The following is a 21942-nucleotide window of genomic DNA, read 5'->3' as shown; positions in this document are numbered from 1 at the left end:
TGGACAACCTGTAAGAGAGGAGGATTAAAGGGTACGTAAATGATACATATTTGCTCCCTTTCGGTCTGCTAAATCTAGCATTGAAAGCCTGAATGAAACACAGAAGCCTGCGCTTATGGAAAAAAAAGAAAAACCGGATTGGCTAGAAGCTGCTAATCTAAGGCGGTGAGCCCTAAGAGTAAATCAATCAGCAGGGTAGTGTTAAAAGCCTCACAGTGTTGCACCCAATTAGTGTTATACACAAAAAAATAAAAATATATATGTGTCAACTTGATGTTTATAAATGAAATAAATTACTAAAAAAAAGTAATATTTTTGTGTGGGTGAAATTCTTTTTCAAGAGATTAGCTATGTATAGGTGAAATTCTACACAATCTGTGACAAATGTGTGTATGTAAAAAATATCAAAAATGCAACATCTCTATAGGAAAAGCCAAGTGCACAATTCCGTGTGTATCATTATAAACAAGTGAATTGTGTAGAACATATCATCACAAAGCAAAAATTGTAACATTTAAATATCATAACATAGTGAATCCAAAAATATGTATACAGAGTTTTTAACTGAAAGTCTGGTGTAGGATAAATCCAATGAGTTCAAGAAATGGAGCACATAGCTCCGTTATCTTTCCAAACAAAGACAAAACCGAAAGTAGAATAAGTGTCCAATCCAGTGATGTGGGTAAAATGAAAATCCCCTCTTGGGTATGTACTCACTGGACTCAAGATGTTTTAAAGCCGTGTGCAACACCGGGGTGGAAGTAGCCGTTCAAAATTCTTCTCCCTAAAATCCATCTGAGGGGTGGAGTCTAAGTAGCAGCCGGCGTTCACCAGAGCTCCTGATGGTGGAGATAGGCTTGGCTGCTTGCTGGTACCAGGTCGCGATCCCCAGAGTTGCCCTGCCAAGGGATGGAAGAGAACACAGGAGACAAGAGTAAAGTCGGGTCCAGGCAGAAGATCAGGCTGGGCAGCAAGCGAAGAAGGGTCAGACAGTCCGGTCAGCAGCGAGAAACCAGCAGAAGTGTAAAGCTCTTTAACAAACAGGAAGCTGGTGCTGTGTCTTTTTTTGCCAGCTTCCTGTTTGTTGTTGCAACTCTGGGGATGGCAACCTGGTACCAGCAAGCAGCCAAGCCTATCTTCACCATCAGGAGCTCTGGTGGACGCTGGCTGCTACTTAGACTCCACCCCTCAGATGGATTTTAGGGAGAAGAATTTTGATGTACGACCTCGTGAACGTTAAAACGGCAAACGGCTAATTCCACCCGGCTTTTAAACATTTTGAGTCCGGTGAGTACATACTCTAGAGGGGATTTTCATTTTACCCACATCACTGGATTGGACACTTAACCTACTTCGGTTTTGTCTTCGTTTGGAAAGATAACGGAGCTATGTGCTCCATTTCTTGAACTCATTGGATTTATCCTACACCAGACTTTCAGTTAAAAACTCTGTATACATATTTTTGGATTCACTATGTTATGATATTTAAATGTTACAATTTTTGCTTTGTGATGATATGTTATAATTCACTTGTTTATAATGATACACACGGAATTGTGCACTTGGCTTTTCCTATAGAGATGTTGCAGTTTTGATATTTTTTTAGATGCACACATTTGTCACAGATTGTGTAGAATTTCACGTATACATAGCTAATCTCTTGAAAAAGAATTTCACCCACACAAAAATATTACTTTTTAATTTATTTATAAACATCAAGTTGACACATTTTTTATTTTTTGTATATAACACTAATTGGGTGTAACACAGTGAGACTTTTAGCGCTACACTGCTGATTGATTTACCATTGAAAGCCATCTGTTTGATAAAGTGCAAAAATACCTGCTGACCCAGCCACTAAAAATATGAGCCGATAACTTCCTATGCTCTCTGCCAATTCATAAGGAGCGGTTATGGAGATGATGAGGCGTCTGTGTTCTTTGTGATCCATCAGAAATGAAGTAGGCAGAGCTGACACCAAACCACAGGAAGTAGGCAGGGCTGACACCACACCACATGAATTCAGAGCTGTGATGTCATGTCAAAGGAGGAGGAAGGAGTACATTATATTTCTGGCACATCAACAGTTATTTTCTGTACTTGAGCGTGTTTAAAGGGATAAAACATGGGAAAACGTTCATGTATTCCAATGATACACAATTTTTTTGCATCACCTGTCCTGCAGGTGATAAGTGAAATCTTTGTTCTGTGCTTTGTTTTCAAGACACAGAAGTGATGCATCAGCCAGCGGAAGGAACCACATCATGCAGGCGGATAGGTCAGCTAGCAGGGGTACCAGTATCTCTTGGAGGACAGGTAAGTATTTCTCATCCTCTACAATACAGACTGCCCATGTGTTATTTTTTTTCACAGGGTCACTTTAACGAGAAAGATCAATGAAGGGCAGATCCCTTTAGTGCTGTGCTCTTGGCACATGCACAGTGGCGTAATGGAAGGGCCTGTAAAAGGTTACAGCGGCAATGATTCACAGTCATGGGAATGCATTCAGGGGCTGCATAGGTTACATACATAGGCCGGGCACTATATAAACTTGGTTAATAAGAAGGGCAAAGTGTAATGACGATATGCAAAGCGCACTGAACCATCACCCCGATCTGGAAACAGATCTAACCCTAGTAAGGTGAACTTTTACTGGCTGCTTTGTCCCTGTGCATTCTGTGCTACCTCATGGAATAAGCTTAGTTGGGGCTGATGTTTGAAAAAAATACATTAAAAAACAACAATGATTCTTGCTGCCCATAGCAATCAGAAAAACTAAATGGTCTGCACTGGTTAATATGGGAACATTAATTTTTGCTGTTAGCATGCCGTTCATAACCAATACAGGATAAGCAGCATAGTGCTGCCACCTGCTGGCCACTGCATTTCACAACAATCAGTGCTATACAGCTGGCAGATCCTCATCACAGACATTAGAATACCACACTTTTTTTTCTTCTTTTTTACTTCCACCGCTCCAAGTTTGCTCCTGTGATGGACTACAATCGCAATACAAACTAGCAGTCCCATCAATGGAGCGTTTTTTTTTTAAACTTTAATTTTAATTTTCTATCCGATTAATCGAACTTAATAATCGGCTAACTAATCGATTTTGAAAATAATCGTTAGCTGCAGCTCTAGAAGCAAGATTTATTCCCTAGGCTTTTTCTTTTCTTTTCCTGGCAAATAATATTTCTGCTGAGCTGGTGTGATACAAATCACCCACTTATATCATCTATTGCCTAGTGTCTGGCTTCACAGCAACAATCTAATACCAGCACCAAGAGTTATAGGTTTTTTTCTAGAATATTGCGGTATCTGCTGTACTGACAACTCCTTCTAAAAACACTAGTTGCCTGGCTGACATTTTGACCCTCTTGCTGTAATACGATAGACCCGGAACAAGTATACACATAAGGAATTCTGACTTTCCTAATCTGCACCTTGTGCGACTTCAGCGACTCAAAGTGCTGAAAAGAAGGATCAGGATAGTAGCCAGTCCACTAGCATTGGCAGCCCCCTTATTTCTCCTAGGTCTGGTTTCATTTAAAGCCGATGCTTTTAAGTGTCTGTGAAGGTTCTCATTCATCCGGGTCATGGTATATCTGTCAAAAATAAGTCTAGGCAACTGGACTTGCTGTACTTTTCCTGAAGACGTTTCAATGGTCATCCGACCAGTTAAGGTTTCATCTTTAGCCACTTCAGGACCGGAGCACTCTTCATTTTTCACACACATTCAAATCTAAATTTGTGGCTAAAAAATACTTTAATCCCCCAATTATATATTTCCTGAAAGCGGAGGGCCTGTAGGGAGAAAAAAATGCTAGTTGCACTTTTTTTTATGTTTCACGATATTTCAGCAAATGTTTATCAAATCGATATTTAAAAAAGAATTTTAGTGCACACAAACACCATATAATACCTAATTTGTTGGCACATTTAGGAGGTCAGAGCAGCCAGATCACTTTTTTTTTAATTACAGGTATTTATAAAGCGCCGACCATTTACGCAGCACTTTACATAGTTGCACATTCACATCAGTCCCTGCCCTCAAGGGGCTTACAATCTAAGGTCTCTATCTCACATACATACATAGAGGGCCAATTTTTAGAAAGGAGCTAATTAACCTAGCAGCATGTCTTTGGAGTGTGGGAGGAAACCGGAGTACCCGGAGGAAACCCACACAAGCACAGGGACAACATGCAAACTCCTTGCAGAAAGTGACCTGGCTGGGATTTGAACTGGGGACTCCCAGTGCTACAAGGCAGAAGTGCTAACCACTATGCCACTGTGCTGCCCACTTGTACATAAAATCAGCCAACCGTTACAACCGAATGGACCTCGCATCGTGACGAGCGCGTTTATACGCTCGAGCCGATTGGCTGAAGATGATATTTTTCATCTCGGCAAGCTCAGCTATGCGAGCTCTCGCAAGCGGACGCGCTGGAGTGAAAATTACAAGACACACTGCACGCGAAGGTTCACATGCGGTGTGTCACAGCCTTGATTCTCTGGCGTAGCCAAAATCCCATCAGTGAATTTCCTATTGCAAAGATACTCTGCACCTTATCATACCTATGCAGGACGAATACATCAGCAATGAAATGCCCTTTCCTTTTGGGAATGCCATGTGTGTGCCAGTGGCTCTAGTACATGGCTTCAATATCTGGTCCCAGTCTCTGACCTGTGTGATGATATGAAGTTCAGACTATCAGAAGTCCTTAGTGGTTCGCTCAGTCTCCTGAACACTCTGAAGTCTGGCCTTCTTACATGGCTCCTCGTCCGTGTGTTTGTGTTTGGGAAAGTCCGCAGCACACAGGGACAATTTGGGAGCTGCCGAGAGAAAATGTATACAAGGAGGAAAATGTTTAGATGGCACACATCCAACATAATACCTACTTTGCACTATCCTAACAGAGAGTCTGTGCCCCTGGCTTGGATGGAGGTCTTGTCCTTCCTCTTACTGGTTTCCAGTCCAGCACTGAATGATGGCTGGCTTTTGTTGATCACGCTGCTTTGGGCAGAATCTCTGGCTGATGAAAGGATATATCGCTGCAATGCCACACTCCCGGGAAGTGTACAGCCAAGATGGCGATACGGAAGAGTGTGTAAAAGCTACAGCACCAAGGATTTAACATTTATATTTATGGTAACCAGTTCATCTTTAGGATGCAAGGAGCACCGCTTTCTTTTTCATATGTAGCGACTGGATCTTTTTGAACACACGCATGTACCTGTTGATCTTCCAGAAATGCACTCAGCTCCTTAGTCCAGTTTTGACCTACAACAGCTTTTTTTTGTGGGCTGTGTGGTGTCAGCTCTGCCCACTGTCTTCTGCTAGACTACTCAATCCCCTCCTACTCTCAGATCTCTACAACATAAGGGCTAATCAATTTGGTGTTGGACCTCTGTACTTCCACACAGAGAGCAAGGGTCCTTGTCTCAGGATGTGACTTTATACAACTTTTGTTTTGCTGCACCTGGAATGTGTATAGGTCAGGGGTAGGCAACCTCGGATCTCCAGCTGTGCTGAAAATACAAATCCCATAAGGCATTGCAAGCCACAGGCATGACTCCTAGAGGCAGCAGCACGATGGGATTTGTAGTTTCAGCACAGCTGGAGAGCCAAGGTTGCCTACCGCTGGTATAGGTGATTTAAATGTTCAATGGGTCTGGACTACACACTGCATAGCCATGCATTTATTTATTAAGCCAGCGGTAGGCAATCTTGGCACTCCAGCTGTGCTGAAACACACGCCTTCATGCCTCTGCAAGTCACGTCTGTGGCTGCCAAAGAGTCTTGAAATGCCTCCTGAGACTTGTAGTTCCACAGTAACTGAACTGCTGAGGTTGCCTACACCTATGCTAAGCTTAAAGGACTTGAATGGCCAAATGCCAGTCAATGTCCCCAAATGGTAAAAAACAGGTTTTTCACAATATACTGGACCTATGACCTATAGAATAGCCTCTGCTCCTATACACACACACACACACACACATAACATATACATAGAAGTGTAAATTGTATAAAACACATAGACAGCATCACATATAAGGAACAAGCACGATTAGTCATTTCCTTTTTTAAACGCACAGAAAAGACTGGCTGCACATTACAGTCTAACATTTCACTGAACTCTGCGTTTCTTCTCTGATCTCCCCGATGCCTGTGATCGATCGGTGACGTGCAGACAGACCTGCTCTAATGATATTATGTGTTTGTATTATGTGTCTTGAATGCGCAGTGAGCTGGTCAGCCTTCCGTTCTCTGTATCCAATCTATTTTTAGGATCTGTGCAGAAGTCTAACCATTAGTGAAAACATCAGTGACCTCTATGATTTGCCAAGAAACACACATACTAATTATATTGCTGACCGCATTTGAGAATGGATAGAACTTACAGCACAGTTCTATTAAATGGTCTTTAACCCCTTCATGACTGAGGCCCTTTTTTCCATTTTTGCACCCATGTTATATTCCACATTTTAGGCCTGAAAATGACGTAAAACCCCCCAACATTATATATTTTCTGAATGCCAAGACCCTATAGAATAAAATGGTGGTAGTTGAAAATTTTTATGTTGCGCAATATTAGCGCAACTCCTTATTAAACCCCAAAATTTAGTGACAAATTTAATTAAATGCCCCAAAACACAACAAATGACCCATTTTTTTAATAAATTTTAAAAGATGAGGTTACAACGAGTAAAACGATACCCAACATGCCCAGTTTACAGATTGCGTGCGACCGTGAAACGGCGAAAAACTGCAGTACCCCAAAAAGTCAATAAAAGACACTTTAAAAGCCCCCACAGGTCATCAATTTAGAGATACCCCAAAATACTGGCCCTAGAATTATTGCTCTCACTCCGGCGTGCGCGGCGATACCCAACATGTGTAGCGCGTTCGTCGTTTTCATGCGTAGGCGCACCCGACGCGTGTTTACGTGGCGACGCGCGTGCTCGCGGGGGCGGGGTACTTTTAATTTTTTTTTTATTATTATTAGATTTATTTTATTTCATTTTAATTTTAAAAACTGTTTTTTTTTTTTTTTTTATTTACTTTGACTGCTATCACATGGGGGGGCTTGCAAGCCCCCCCATGTAATAGCAGATGGTGGTGACAGGTCCTCTTTAAGGTGATGCTGGGGGTCCAAAAGACCCTCAGTGTCACCTTTACACTGGAAATAAGCTATTGAAGTGCAGATCGCACTTCAATAGCTTATAGCTGGGCTGCAGGAGCCCAGAACTGACAGCCCAGGGACCGGAAGTGATGCAATCTGCATCGCTCCCGGTCCCATAGAACGGGGAGGGGATCGATGAACGGAAGTTCGTCGACCTCCTCCCCAGCTCCCCGCGGACACAAAGATCGCCGGTCCCGGGCCCGTAGGAGGGGCAACGGAGCCCGGGAAGCACGGCGGGGGTGTCCGGCGGGGGGGGGGCCCCTTCTTCGGGACGCAGAAGCGATCTGGCGACAGGTAAGTCGCCAGGATCGCTTCTGTTGTAAAGCCGACAGTCGGCTCTACAAGTTTAAACAGAGTCCCGGCGGCAAAAGTCGCCGGGAGTCTGTTTAAACAGCCCCGATGCTGGCGACGTACACTGTACGTCGTCAGTCACGAAGGGGTTAATGAGCAAAGTGTGATGCGCCATATTAAATAAATAGAATGCACTAGTATCATTATCGGTGACGATACCGAGTATTTGGGCGAATATTGTACTTGCCCATCCCGATACTGGAACTTCCGGTATCAGGATGCTGGGCCGTGAGTCATTATACACTGCCCGACTTCCCGATTGGCCCGGAAGCCGGCTCCGTGCTTCCTTGTCACTTGGTGACGAAGGAGCATGGAGCCAGCTTTCCGGCCATTCAGGAAACCGGGCAGCGTGTATGGACTCACGCCCCAGCATCCTGATTGGTCGAGAAGCTGGTCAGTCAGGAAGCCGGGCAGTGAGTCATTACACGGCGCCGGACTTCCCGATTAGCCGGAAAGCAGGCTCCATGCTCCCTCGACACCTGGTGACGAGGGAGCATGGAGCCAGCTTCCCGTCAATCAGGAAGCCGGGCACCGTGTAATGACGGTATTGGAGCATTTGGGCGAGTACGAGTACACTCTCATATATATACACATCGCGCACGCACACACAAACACACTATGGGGTCTATTTATCAACTATCCCCAGGGCCCTCTGCAGATATATGCCAATACATGCTCTAGTGGTTTCTTTACAAGGAAATGTATTTTTGAATGTTTGTTTTTCATGTAATACTGCAATATGGCCACTAGATGGCACTGAAGAGCAAATAATATATATACTTTTGCTCCTTAGCTTTATCTAGCGACTAGAAAGTGATATCACATTAAGACATTTAAAAATTCATTGCACTTTTTAAACAAAATAACTATAGAATGTTTGTTAGGAGAGTCTGATTTAAGACGGGCAGCAGGAATGTGGATGAACACAAAGCATGCTTATAGGTCCTGACTCCTGAGGATTTAAATTTTTGTCTGGATTTCAGCTTTAAAAGAAACCCATTTGCATTAAAACTGTATATAAATTCTAACAACAAACAACCTCATTTTGCTCTCTTTTAGTCTATATAATATACCATTGAAAGTGTTTTGTTACATCTATTAGCAACTAGATCTGTGCACTACAAAACACTTCCCCTTATATTATGGAGACAAGGAGAGAGGGTGGTGTTCTGTAATCCTAACACTTACTAGGTAAAAACACTAATAATAAGTAATCGTTGCCAGCCTAGGACATGGAGCGTGTTAACGGCAAGATCACCATGTGAAAATGTATAGATATAATTTTTTTTCTATCCATCCATCCATCTATCAATCTACACACACTGGTAGGAGTCATTATTTTCTTTCTCTTGGGTATAAATACAGTGTATCATTGACTTTCAAGGTGCTTCCAGTTCCTGGTAGCCACGTTGATGATCTCACTGAGGAGGTTACAGTCTGGGATGTCTCACCTGGATCTGAGGACCCCTGTTGGGAGGAAGTTGGATCTGTAATAGGACCACTGAGATCTTCCACACAGGATGGCACAGAGGCCAAAATACCTAGAAAAGCAGAAACAGTTATTTTCCTTCCCATACTCCAGTAGAAAGCATGCAACGTACTGACAGTCTATGTGGACAAAAGCATCAGGGACGGCACCATTCCCTACTTCTCCTTTTACTGCATCACCTGGACTACAGCACAGTTTTGTGGTCGGGCTTACATGCTACAATGTAGGTTGTGCACCTGAGAGATCCTCAAAGGGAAGGTTCACACCACCCAAATTAAAGGGGATCTATGGTCAAAATCCAAAAATAAATCTGTATATCTATATTGAATTTCCATGAGTTCTATCCCACTCCTAATAACCAAATCCATCTAGGAGGTTTGTAAACGGACATTTTGAAGTTGCCCATAGGATGCACTTCCTCAATATACTGACACAGTTCACTCAGCCCCGTGAATATGAACTTCCTGATGTCACAACATACACAGCTGCCTTCTGAACTACAACTCAACATCTGAACAATGTAACATTATCATTGCTTGCTGGAAGCAATGCATGATGGGATATGTAGTCGAGACATAAAGATTGGATCACATCAAGCAGCAGGGAAAGAGATGCAAAGCACACTGGGAGTCCAGGAAGTTGTTGGACAGACGGAAGGCAGCACTCACTACATAAAAAGTAAGCTTTGATTGTAATATCAGAAACATCTCTAGTATGTATTCCTATTACAATGCTGATGTCATAACAGGAGAGGATATGCTGGGACTTTACAACTCCTCTAAAGTTTGGCAGACGGTCAAAACCTATTAGAGTGTGTGTGACCTATGTTGAACAACCACACCTCAAACTGAGTGACCAGGATTTTTGGATACTGGGGTGGAAGGAGAACGGACGCTGGATACTCACAGAGCCCTCGATAGCGAGACAGCTGCTGATAGGTCTGTTTAATGCGCTCTATGTTCAGTCTGCTGGCTTCAGCATGGTTGACAATGGGCTTGGGATAATCGATGCCAACAATGCACTTGGCTTCCTTCTGCACAGACATCGGGGCGTTCCATGGCTCATATATGTAACGGGAAGGATAGCCTTTGAGCACTGGCAGGTACCGTCTGTAAGCCAAAGAGGTGAACGATTTAGAAAATGTACCCCAAACACACATCAAATAAAACTTGGACCACAATCTCAATACAAAATTAGTAAACTAAACGTGAGATTGTAGTCCATCCCGGGAGTGAGCTTGGAGTGGTGACTACTTTACAACACACACAGGGACCATGGGGAACAAAAGTAGCCCTCCAGAAGGAAGGACAGTGTCAGCACCAATTCAGAGATGATTTGAGGATCTACAGCCGAGTTATACACAAATAAGATACATTTTTGTGAACAGTTAAAAAGGAGAACTATGAGGCGAGTGCTTTTCACTCACCTCCTAGTTCTAGCCGACCTGTGACAATGAGACTGTCACAGGTCGGCTCAGTAGATCGGGAGGTGAGCGAACACATACCGGCGTTCGCTCACCTCTCCATCCTGTCACAGCTCTCTGCCGTGACAGGGGAGGGGCTGGATTCCCCCCTCCTTCAGCGTTGACTGGCGGATCGGACGGGAAGGGTACAGCTGGCTCTGCCTCTATATAGGCAGAGCCAGCTGTCACTCACGCAGCTGGGCGGATCCAGACACCATTGTCGGGATCCGCTTCAGCTGCGGTGTCTCAGTATACCGCAAGCAGTAGCTCGCGGTATACTGAGCTTAGGGTGACGGGAGAACGCTAGTTTGTGTCCTCCCGTTACCCTGAGAACTATGGGGAAAAGACTTAACCCCATAGTTCTCCTTTAAGGTGCTTGAATGTATTTTTAAGATTTAAGAGTCTCCTGAGATTAGTGTCACCTTAACCTATCAATATGAGGATTAGTGAGCAGAAACAATTGTTTTAATCTGCACTCATTATGGGTTTGGTTGCCCATGAGTTAATTTAGATATAATGAATGATTATTGTGAATGCAGGCGCAGTACACACTATTGCATTGATGCTTACACCTGAATACTGCGTCACTAAAATACACCTGAGTTACTAAAGTATCGCCAGCAAATGGTTCTAACAGTGACTTTAAAGCCGAAGTTTAATCTGCTAATATTTTGCCTATTCTATTAACCCAAATCAATATGCTAATTACATTTTTAAAGACAAAAAAACTAAACAAAAAAAACCCAGTTGCAGTGGGGCCATCCTGCACCGCAAGGGTTAACTGCTTGTCAAGTCTAGGGGTGCAAGGATAAAATGTAATACCAGCATGCTCCCTCAATCCATCCATGCAACTGGCCCGTGGTAGTCTCCTCTCTAAGGCACTCTTGGCCACAGGCGTACATTGGCCTCTGCCACACAAAAGTGAAACCATTCATTCCGCTGGAAACATATGCGAAAAAAGTCCGTATTTACAAGCACTTGTTCTGCCGCACACCTGACATAGTCCCCGCTGGGATCCGTCCGCCGTCCGAAGCCCACAGGACAATAACAGTGAAAAAACTGCTGAAAGAACGAGCTGCACGACAGCCACATCCAACTTCCCGCATTTACGCTGAAATCCGCGTCCAACAGCATTTCATCAAACACCTGCAGACAGAAACACAGACAAATGATCATTACAGAAAGAATGGGAAGTCAAAAGATCTGAACACCGGTCCTCCCCACATAATGCTACAGCTTGGCATGTCACAGCTATCTGGAGTGAAGAATCCCAAGGATGACAAAAGATCGATGTCTGTACCTTCTATTATTACTTATGGAGGACACACCATAAGAATATATATTCTGTACGTCCTCCATAAGTAATATTAGAAGGTACAGAGATCTTCTTTCGGAATCCTTATGAGATGGTGAGGCTCCATCCATGCGATAATGACAAACAGTCATAGATGGGTTTCTGCAAAAATTGGAATACTCAAACCATGACCACTGTACAGGCTTACTTCTGAAATTCTTTACATTTTGACTTATTAAATGGAAGGCATGTCAAGATCCTCTTCTTTTAAAAGTAGAGATGCACCGATACTAGTACTGGCCAAAATGCTCCTATACCTTCCCCGATACTGGAACTTCCATAGGGGAACATGGAGCCAGCTTCTCGCCCATTACTCGCTGCCCAGCTTCCTGATTGCACGGGAAGCTGGCTCCATGTTCCCCTATGGAAGTTGGCCACTCTATGCCGATTGGCCAAGAAGCCGGTTTCCTGGCCAAGCACAATCAAGCCGGCCAAACAACACGGAGCCAGCTTCTCAGGCAATCGGGTTGCCGTCACCATGCCAGCAGAACCACCGGTATCGGTACTCTGTATCGAAGAGTACCGAAAGCAAAAAATATCGGTACTCGTACTCTATACTGAAAAAACTGTATTGGTGCATCCCTATTTAAAAGTATATGTAAACTCCAATCATTAACTTTTCTTATTTGCTCCCTTTCGATCTGTAGGGGAGGGTGAAAAAGAAAACTAAGAAGTTACCACAGCTAATGTGGTAAGCTGCAATATGTTACAATTTTGTTCTTGGATTTAGGTATGCTTTAAGCTTCTGCATGGGTCTGACCTGACTCTTCAGCTCTTGTCAGAGGTCATGTTGCTAACAATTTCAGACCTCATACAATGCACATGGCTTGAGGTGACCTCACAGCCACTGACTAATGCTGAAGATTTAGACCCAGGCAGGTCTATACAAAAATGAAAATTTAAAGTAGTGTCCTAGACAACATCTATCTCACCTTAACCCCACATTCCCAGCTATTCCACAGGTCCCCTCGGGTCAGGAAGCAGGCCACAGCATGCCTCGCCAGGTGGTGTATCCAGCCTTCCTGCCTTAACTGCGTCATGATGGCATCAATCCAGGGGAAGCCCGTCTTCCCTTCTGTCCACTTTGCCAGCGCCTCAGGGTTCTTGTCCCATGGGATCTGTACGCAGATTGGGTTCCCTTCCATTTGGTCGAACTTGGGGTTGTTGGTAGCTGCCGTATAGAAAAACTCTCTCCATAAGATCTGACCGAAGAGGGAGAGAGGTGGGGGGCTGTTTTTCTTCACCTGTTGTGCCCAAAAAAAGCAACATAGGAATAAGACTGGGGGGGAGGGGTTGTTTTGCATTTATAGAACAATGCCACAAAATTGTATGAGAAGACATTCTGCAGCTCCACACCCCAATATAATTTTAGATTGTACATGCCTCCTTTGAGTGTTCTATTGCAAATAATACAATGTAGCTTATCTGTCATTGACAACTTTCCTAAAAGAAATAAAGAAAAAATATACTTGCAAAAGAAAAAAGGTCTAACAGTCTCTGATCTAGTTAGAATGTGGTTTTAGTAAACCTCACCCCTGCATGAATTAAGCAAATCCTCATCAGTATATTAGATATTTATATACTGTATTTTCCAGGGCTTATTGCTAGTTTAATAAAGCCCATCCAAAAGTATAAACGGTGTATTGGTGTTACTTGGGTCCAGGTGAGGGTGAGTCATCACTGGTGTGGGACAGAAGGCCCGTATATTACAGCGGCCCTTGCGGGGGTAGCGCTACATATGCATATGGTAAGGAAGGCTGGCTTGGCTTTTCTTTGTACTTATAAAGCAATAAACACTATCAGAAAACTCTTGCTTTGGGTACATCACTGTGATTGGGGGTTAGGTTGTAGAAGACATTGTTGTCACAATGATTTTCTAAGGTGGTCAATGGCAGACGACATTCATAGATCTCTTTTATGTGGTGCAGTTGCAGTTTTGTGTGTTTTATATAAGATCTTTTTCGTCCCTGTGGAAAATATGCTTTGCTGGAAACTGTACCAAAGATTTAGCATGCCAGTATGGACACAAAGGACTTCCCAGGTATACAAACACATTTGGCAGAGGAAGCACCAAGTACAGAGTCTACCTCCCCTACAGCACTTTTCTACAGAAGCCTGACCTGCAAACGGTGTCCAGGAAAACTACAAAATTGCAGACATCATCTGACAGTTTGACTTACCTTCTGATACAGTTCCCGTAACCGATAGTAAAAGAGTCGGCAGGACAGACAGCCGAAGCGCAGGTAAGGACTGAGACCCGTAGGGCTTGCCAGTAAAGAGTTGGCATTCATTCTGGGCCTCTCATAATTGGCCACCCAAGCCTGGAACAAAGACACAGATGAAGTACTGGAACAAACCAAATGACTCCAAAAAAGCTCCCCTATCCACAGACAGAGACACAGACAGACAGAGAGACCAACATGGATAGCAGCTGATGATTGTATCAAGATGCTTCTGTAGAAAATCCTAGCATCCAAAAGCAACCTATACAAACACAGGTATAAAACACACAAACTCCATGCAGCAAATGGGATCCGGGCAAGAGTTATAAGAACAGAACCCATAGCACCAGTGCTATCCATTAGGCCACCATATGGCACACAAGGGCATTCGACAGTCATCAAGGCTGATGTGTATGGAATAAAAAGCACATCTGTCACCGGTACCTTCCGTTCCAAGTGTCTGTCAAGACGGGCCAAGGCTTCAGTTTCACCTCCGGGCCATACTGCTGCTCCTGGATTGTCACGTGGGAACCCTGAGACACAAATATTTATGATTACAGCACGGTGTGTTATGTTATCATACAACATTTACAAGTTATATAAAGTATCAACAAAATATTTGTAAATATTTGTGTAAAATAAATCTCCCTCCATTTCTATTTCATGTCAGCGTCTGTTAGAGGGGCCTAGGAATTAGCCGCTGGACTCGATCATAGTCACATAGGGGGGGGGTGTCACATGCTCCATACTGGGCGCTGGCTGCGGCGGTAGCAAAGGATCTCTGGCAAGACGAGTATCTGGGGTTTGGGGGCCCTTTACTAAGACAATGTCACTTTGCCCTAAATGGGCTAGATTACCTTCTAAGTGTTCACAGGTACGTTTAGGAATAAGCAACCTCAGCACTCTGGCTGTGGTGTAACCACAAATCCCATCCTCTGCAAGTCATGCCTGTGGCTGTCAGAGTATTGCAATGCCCCATGGGAGTTGTAGGTCCACCACAGCTGGAGTGCAAAGGTTGCCTGCCCCTGGTTTAGACTACAAAATTTACTGGTGTGGCAGAAGCACAAAAAGGTCTTACCGAGTTCCTCCAAAGACGGCACCCCATAGGTCTCATCGTGCGTGCTTTTAATCTCCGCTCGGCACGTTTCCATCTGCTGTCGTGTGATGCTGGGGACGGGTCGGCGAGGAAGCTCCATTCGGCTGATGATGGCATTAAATCTCTTGTAGGTGAGCGGGGGGCTGTTACCATTCAGCTCAATGATTCTGTATAAACAAGAAAAGGTGTAGGAACCGATATACAGTAATAATCGAGATTTGGTGCTTTTAAGGAGGAATGGGCTGCCTCCTGGCAAACCTGCACCCAATTAATACTTTGCTATATGTGCTCCAAGATGGAGGCGCTCATAGATTAGAGTTAGGACCACACAACACAGGGGGCCTGGACGAGGCAGTGTAGCTTCCAAATATTTTGCAAAAGTTGTGCAACTAAAACTTCTTTTGCAGGCTGGCTAGTAAGTGTGCTGGAAAACTTTACCTTTTGTACTGTGTAAAGCCTTTCCATGTGCGCCTTAGTTTAAAAGCTAGTTATGAATTGATGACTGCGTTTGCCATTTGTTTCACTCTTTATGGAGACATCAGGGGTCTATTAGACTTCTGATGTCTTTCCTGCCCTCCAATACAGATCATCAAGCAGAGGAATGTGCTTGACAGTCTGTATGACCGGCACTTCAGCTGGCTTCTGACAGCTGAAGCAGGAAGTGCTGAGAGCAGCATTTCAGGCTTCAGTGATCACAGAGCAGATCCCCGCGGGCTGCTCCTGCTCTCCGTCCTGACACGGTGTGCGTGGTCCCAGGCCCCCCCTACCCCAGAGGACCAGGGAACCCTGAGAGGTTGGGGGGTACGGAGGAGGGCAAACGGCACAATCGTGGCTAAATGATCTGGGTGGCGGTAGAGCTCTGCCTGATGTCATTAGTTGCTAGGATGCCAGCGGTCCTTGCAAATAATGACTGAAGCAGAGATGGAGGCCTGTGCTGCATTATGGCCCAGCGCAGGTCAGCGATCATAGTCCGGACAGAACCACCACTCGGTCCGTGTCCAGACTGCAGTCCGCAATTTAGTGACCCCTGCCTTAAAGGACAACTACTTTTATCGTTTAAACTTAATAAGGGGGCAAATGTAAAAATCCTTCCTGTGACCATAAGACTGTATACTCAGTCTTAGAGTCCAATCATGACTGGTTCTCGCCAAGTCAGACTTTGGAACAAGTGCGTGCATGAATGCACCCGATTATCCTCTATGTAGGTCCTGGAAATGCAATACATTTTCCCGGTTCAGCAATGCAGTGTCCAATGGAGCTGCATCCCTCTTCCTATGTCAGTGTGCTGGATAAAAAAAAAAAGGGAGCGTAGGAATGGTTATTCCTGCACTGGGGTCCATTCGGAAAATAACCTGCGGTAACGCAGCACACTATGACTCCCAAAAAACCAGGTTGTGGCACATGCGTTACCACAACACACATTAGCATGAGCTGGCAGTAAATGTATTTTTTTTTAAATGCAAGGGGTGTTAAGTACCCTTATTTGACCTGGCATCAGTCTCTTGCAATCTCTGTACAGCAGATGGCAGACTGGGAGAAGCAGCACAAGGACCCCTCAGTTGTGCTGTAATGCTCATGTGCTAACAAGGAACATGCCGATAGGAGGAGAAAGCAGAGTGACTGAGAAATAAACTAATCAGTCTGCTGCTTTTCCATCCACTGTCCACTCAGACTGGGGGAGGAACAAGACCTATAAGCAATAATGAACTGCAGCAGAGAAATATCTTGTTTCCAGCCCTGCCACTAATAAATAAAAACAAGGGAGTTAAGCGATAAAAGCAATTGAAAATTGTATTTGATTGTTTTTTGACCGATGTTGCATTTAATTAGAAGAAAAAAAAAAAAGTTTGCTGTGCCGCAATTTAAATGACTATTGAGAATGAAGGAGAGTCTGCTCGGATACCATCAGTGTTATGAACATTCGGTCTCAGAGACACTTTGATCAAGCTCATAAGGTATGCTTGCTGCACAATGCGGGGCGTGGCATTTCATAAAGAAGCCTTACATCTCCCCTCCGCAGAGAACGACGATGGACAGGTTGTGTAGTGCCAATGTCATATGGTACACGTCATGAAAGCATCTGCTGCACACCCACATGCTTATTTTACAGCGTGATGTTCTGCTGATCAAACACTACAGAATTGGGGGTCCTCCACTTGTCATCGCAGCCTGTACAGAACAAAGTAGTAAGCACACGGCATTCTGGGTTGTGGAAGCTTCTTTATATAACACTGATGCAAGGCTCCTGCTGAGGGAAATCTCATTACATCGCTCCAACCTCTTTCTCTCCCCTAACCCGGTGCCGTCAACAACTTATGCAACCTGTGTTTTCTAGATTTAATTTCCATTGTTTTTTATTTTCTGTGTCAGTGATTACGCTGGTGGCTTATATCCGGGGTCCGTAGTCCTCTCTCCTCTATGCAAGTGTAGGGGGGAGAGACAGCTCAGCACAGGGACACAGACCCACTAAGCACATGCCAGGATGTGTGACTCCGCAGGAACAAAGAGCGGCCACCAGGGGGCGGTGTTACACTTGGCTGGGACTGTGTGGAAAAACCTGCATTTGCTCTGGCATGAATGAGTATTGTGAGCATGACAGAACGAGGCATGAAAGTAGTTACCATTGTTTTAGATTTTAGCCCCCCCCTTCCTGTGTGGGTTTCTCCACCTATTTGTAGTCTTGCAATTCCCTCCTTCACATCTACACTCACCATTGATAAAGAGGGAACGAGGCAGAGAGTAACTATGAGATGGCACCTCATTTAGAGCTATGCAAGGTAACCTAAAGTGTTTTTCCAGACAAAAAAGTGTCCTTGTCCTGTTTTAACAACTGTCAATGGAATTAACATGTGCATTAACTTCTCAAGCCTAAGACACTAGAGGGCAGTTGAAACTGCAGGCACCAGGTGATCATTATCTCTGAATTGGTTCCAGAAGGAAGGACAGTCTCAGCACCAATTCAGAGATGATTTGAGGATCTACTGACGAGTGATACACAAAAGATACATTTTTGTTACCAGCTTTAACTCCTGAGTTTACCGTCACTTTAATTGAAATCACAACCTAGTAAGGTTTAAACCACTGAGGCATTGATCTTTTGGTGTCGGCCGCAGGCCTTCATGAGAAAGACGTTCAACCAGAGCCCACCAGTTAGTTCAGTCTCCTGAATGACTCCAAGAGCCTCTGCAGCCGCAGAATTGAAGCCAGGCGGTCACAGGATTCCGTGTTTTCTTTTTTTTTTTAAATTCAGTCAAAGTACCGCAGCGCTGAATACTGAAAAATGGCCTGGATGGGAAGGGGGTTTAACACCGCGGATGTCAACTGGTTAAAATGAAAATATTCCTTTCTTTTGAGGACAGAATTTTAAAAGGATTCCAACTTTATTTTTAGAGCAGTCCTGAAGACTTATGCTGGTTATACACGCGAGCTCTCTCCTCTAAGATTATTTACTAGAAAGCTCGGCTGTGGCTCCCATCACCCAAACACAGTGCTGTTGTAGCGGGGCCTGAATCTTCTGTCATATGGTTGGATCTGTGTTTAGGTGAGCCGCTGACTAAAGCTGAAGTCTGTATTACACAAAAACTACCCTTGCATTGGGGTGACTTTGTCATATGTTGTCCAGATACGATATTGAAGGGGACACATACACTGTTAGCGTCACTTACTTGTCCAGGTTGTACAGGGTATGAGAGTTTTCCACAATGACTTCTACGCCAGCTTCCCTGGCCAGTTTCATGATGGCTGCATCTCGCTCCTTCCCAAAAGGTTCAGAATCATACTCAAATGTTAGCCGCGTCACACCCCATTCCTGCAAGATATCAAGATGAGAGGTTATAGGAATGACTTAAAGCGAGCGTAAAGTCTGCTTTTGGGGCTTTTCTTTTAAGTTTTGACAAGAAGACTTTATGACAGACGAGACCGTGTAAGTCCTTTCTGTCATAGATGCGTCTACCTGCATGCAAGCACCTTGTTCGGTGTACACTGAGCCAGGCATCGTCTCAGCACAATTCGTTTCCAGGACATAGTAACTGCAATTTGCATGTGCGGGAGTTACGTCATCTAGGCCTAGCCAATCAAGCAGCCAAAAGAATCCAATTCCACAAGATGACAGAGAAAGTATGGAAGCACAACATTGCAGTGCTGAAGGGGATTGCTTTGATAGGCAAGTCTGCCATAATGTAATACGCTGTGCATACTAGCACATTACGGCTAGAAGTACCTGGGGGCCCGATTTTTTGTCTGCTTTAATTCCACTTTATTTGGGCGAAAATGTAATGGTACATATGCATTGCAGAGATCATTGTAATGGTCCTAAACCGGCAAGTGTTACATTAGTGCAGGGGGGTGGGGGGGCTGAATCAGGTCTCTGGCCCAGGCAGGGATATGCTGTGTGGCAAGGCTGTGTAAATGTCAGGACTGAATGAGCGGAAATGCAATTCCTTTGGTTGTAAAACAGCTCCCATAAAAGGTATTTCACTGGCACATTTAGCTGTCTGCCTGGAAATTCAGCTCCAACAGTGAAGGCTTATAGTTCATAAACCACACCGCTGGCATGGTGGTTAAGGTGTGATTATTGTGCTATGGTCTCAATTATCTCTGCATCAGGCTCACTTAGTGCCCCAAAAGAAGAAGCTGGCATGGAATATATTGAGAAGCGGATCCTCACAACTGTGCTGTCTGGCCAAGTATTACCTTCACATTATCTAACTCGCTGACTTCTGCCCAAAAATAGTTCCATCTTAATCAGACTGATGCACAAACAAACAGACAGCAGTACCTGTGCCAGGTCAATATGCAAACGTTTGGTATGCTTGGGTTAAGATGTACGAGACCTCAGCTTAGTGCTCAAGCTAAAACCTAAATGCTACTCCTCACATTGTGTACATATTCCTCCTTTATACCAAATTATCTCTCACATTCTCCTTGGACCAAGTCCATCTGGGCATTCCGATTTACTGCTGAATGAGAGTGGATGAAGTTTAATGTTGCTCAAGTGAGAATTGTTTATACCTTTGCAGCATACTTCTTGAATGAAATTTCTCTTTTGTGGTTTGTGTTTATAAATGTACATTTTTTTTTTTACACCGTATAGTAGCAGGGTAGCTGCCCCTGCATTGCATGGGGTTACATGCTCATTAAGGTCTAGATCAGGGGTAGACAAACTCCAGCTTTCCAGCTGTGGTGAAACTACAACTCCCATTCGGTATTTCAAGAATCTGACAGTTCCGAAGTTTGCCTACCCCTGATCTAGGGTATCAGGTACAGCAGTTTTACCTACCTGGTCCCAGCTCCCCAGGTTAGTCGGCACTCTCCAGATCCTGCCTACACTCCAGCTTGTGGACTGTGCCTCGGCATCCTCACTAATAATGCAGGGCTATAGGCATTGTACTCCATAAGATCAGTGGACCTCCAACAGCTGGAGACTAGGGGCCAAAGAGGCTAGGGGGTGCTGATCCTGTAGCCTGGGGAGGAGCCTGTGGGAGTTTGGATCAGAGTAAGCAAAAGTCCCTTATATTATACAGTATAGAGACTCTGCAGTATGTTTTACTTGTTTTATATGTTCCAGCAGGCTCTTATGGTCCTTGCGCTAAATATAGACCTGAACAACTCAAAAAAGGAGGGAGACAGATCTATATATAAATCAGAAGAAATAAGCAGAAAGAACAGCGCACGGCGGCCACCGGCCGTTGGAATACAATAAATTGGCACTGAAGATTCCTGCACCAGCGCAGTTTATTGCGGATGGAGAAATCTACGTGTATAGCCAGTTAAAAGTGACAGTAAAGGCTTTTTCTACCCCCCACCCTCCCTGTTAAGATCAGATATCAGTACACAAGCAGTGCATTTTGTTAGATTGCAAGCTCTTACGGGCAGGGCCCTCCTTACCATCTTGTCTTGTATTGTAAGGTCTTCCTTATATTGTAAAGCGCTGCGCAAACTGCTATGTAAATCCTGTATAATAATAATAGCAATGATTCAGTTGACCCATAGACTAAAAAAATTTGATTTTGAAGGCCAATTCCATCTTTAATACCATGCCAATTTAGAAGACAAACATGGGTGGCTGGCCCAATGGCCCCCCCGGGTGTGATCTCTCCCCTACAATATAATTAGTTACAACAAAAGCAGAAAAGTACCGGGGTTTGTGAGAGATATGACACCGTGGCTTGAAGTTTAGTAGAACATTTTTTTTATTTTTAAATAACACCTATGTTGTAAGTGTACATACAGGAATAAAAAGGCAACAATCGAATTATGCAAATAATTCTAAAAAAAACAATGTTTAGACCAAGTGCATCCACCTATTGTACATGTTGGACATAATCATTTTGGATCAAATACATAATGCAAGTCAAATCCCTGCGCGTTTCACGACTTGGCTTCTTCAGGGGATTGTGACCTACCTTAGTAAGAAACCATACAATTTGATCAACACATATCCACAGTTTGCTCATAGGTCCATCATAGTTATATACAGTGCATATAGTATACACAGAAATGTGCCTGGGTATTCCTACCCAACGGAGAGGGTCCCACCACCATTCACACCAGCGTAGATCAGCTACTCACCACCCAGTTGGAGTGGCTTGGTATGGTTTGAACTCTCTATATGGAGTATAGAGGGGGATATAAATCCTCCAATCGAAGAAGTCGGCATGTGGGCCTCTGCCACAACTTTGATCTCTCGGATATCAAGTTTTATGTCCTCGATCACATACATGAGGACAGAAGGGGTGGAGATGTGGATCAAAAACTACTACGAACGGAGGCAAGGTGGATTTAT

At 44.1% G+C, this 21942-nt stretch overlaps 1 protein-coding gene across 1 annotated transcript in view; it reads right to left on the bottom strand.

Moving 5' to 3' along the window:
* Window positions 1–4690: 4690 nt before the first annotated feature.
* The window catches only part of CRY2 (cryptochrome circadian clock 2), a 29762-nt gene continuing 12510 nt past the window's right edge, over window positions 4691–21942 (bottom strand). Inside the window, exons 4-12 of the mRNA XM_018554511.1 lie at window positions 18824–18966; window positions 15141–15325; window positions 14507–14595; window positions 14021–14161; window positions 12773–13084; window positions 11481–11632; window positions 9931–10133; window positions 8987–9076; window positions 4691–4833 (exon numbers count right to left, since the gene is read on the bottom strand). Of these exons, the coding sequence (XP_018410013.1) occupies window positions 4712–4833; window positions 8987–9076; window positions 9931–10133; window positions 11481–11632; window positions 12773–13084; window positions 14021–14161; window positions 14507–14595; window positions 15141–15325; window positions 18824–18966 (1437 nt within the window). The 3' untranslated portion in view covers window positions 4691–4711. The remainder of the gene's footprint in view (window positions 4834–8986; window positions 9077–9930; window positions 10134–11480; window positions 11633–12772; window positions 13085–14020; window positions 14162–14506; window positions 14596–15140; window positions 15326–18823; window positions 18967–21942) is intronic.

This window comes from Nanorana parkeri, unplaced genomic scaffold (assembly GCF_000935625.1).
Source record: "Nanorana parkeri isolate BGI_ZX_2015 unplaced genomic scaffold, ASM93562v1 scaffold163, whole genome shotgun sequence".
NCBI classification, from domain to species: Eukaryota; Metazoa; Chordata; class Amphibia; order Anura; family Dicroglossidae; genus Nanorana; species Nanorana parkeri.
Note: the sequence above shows the minus strand (reverse complement) of the source record. Positions and strands in the feature narration are given on the sequence as shown.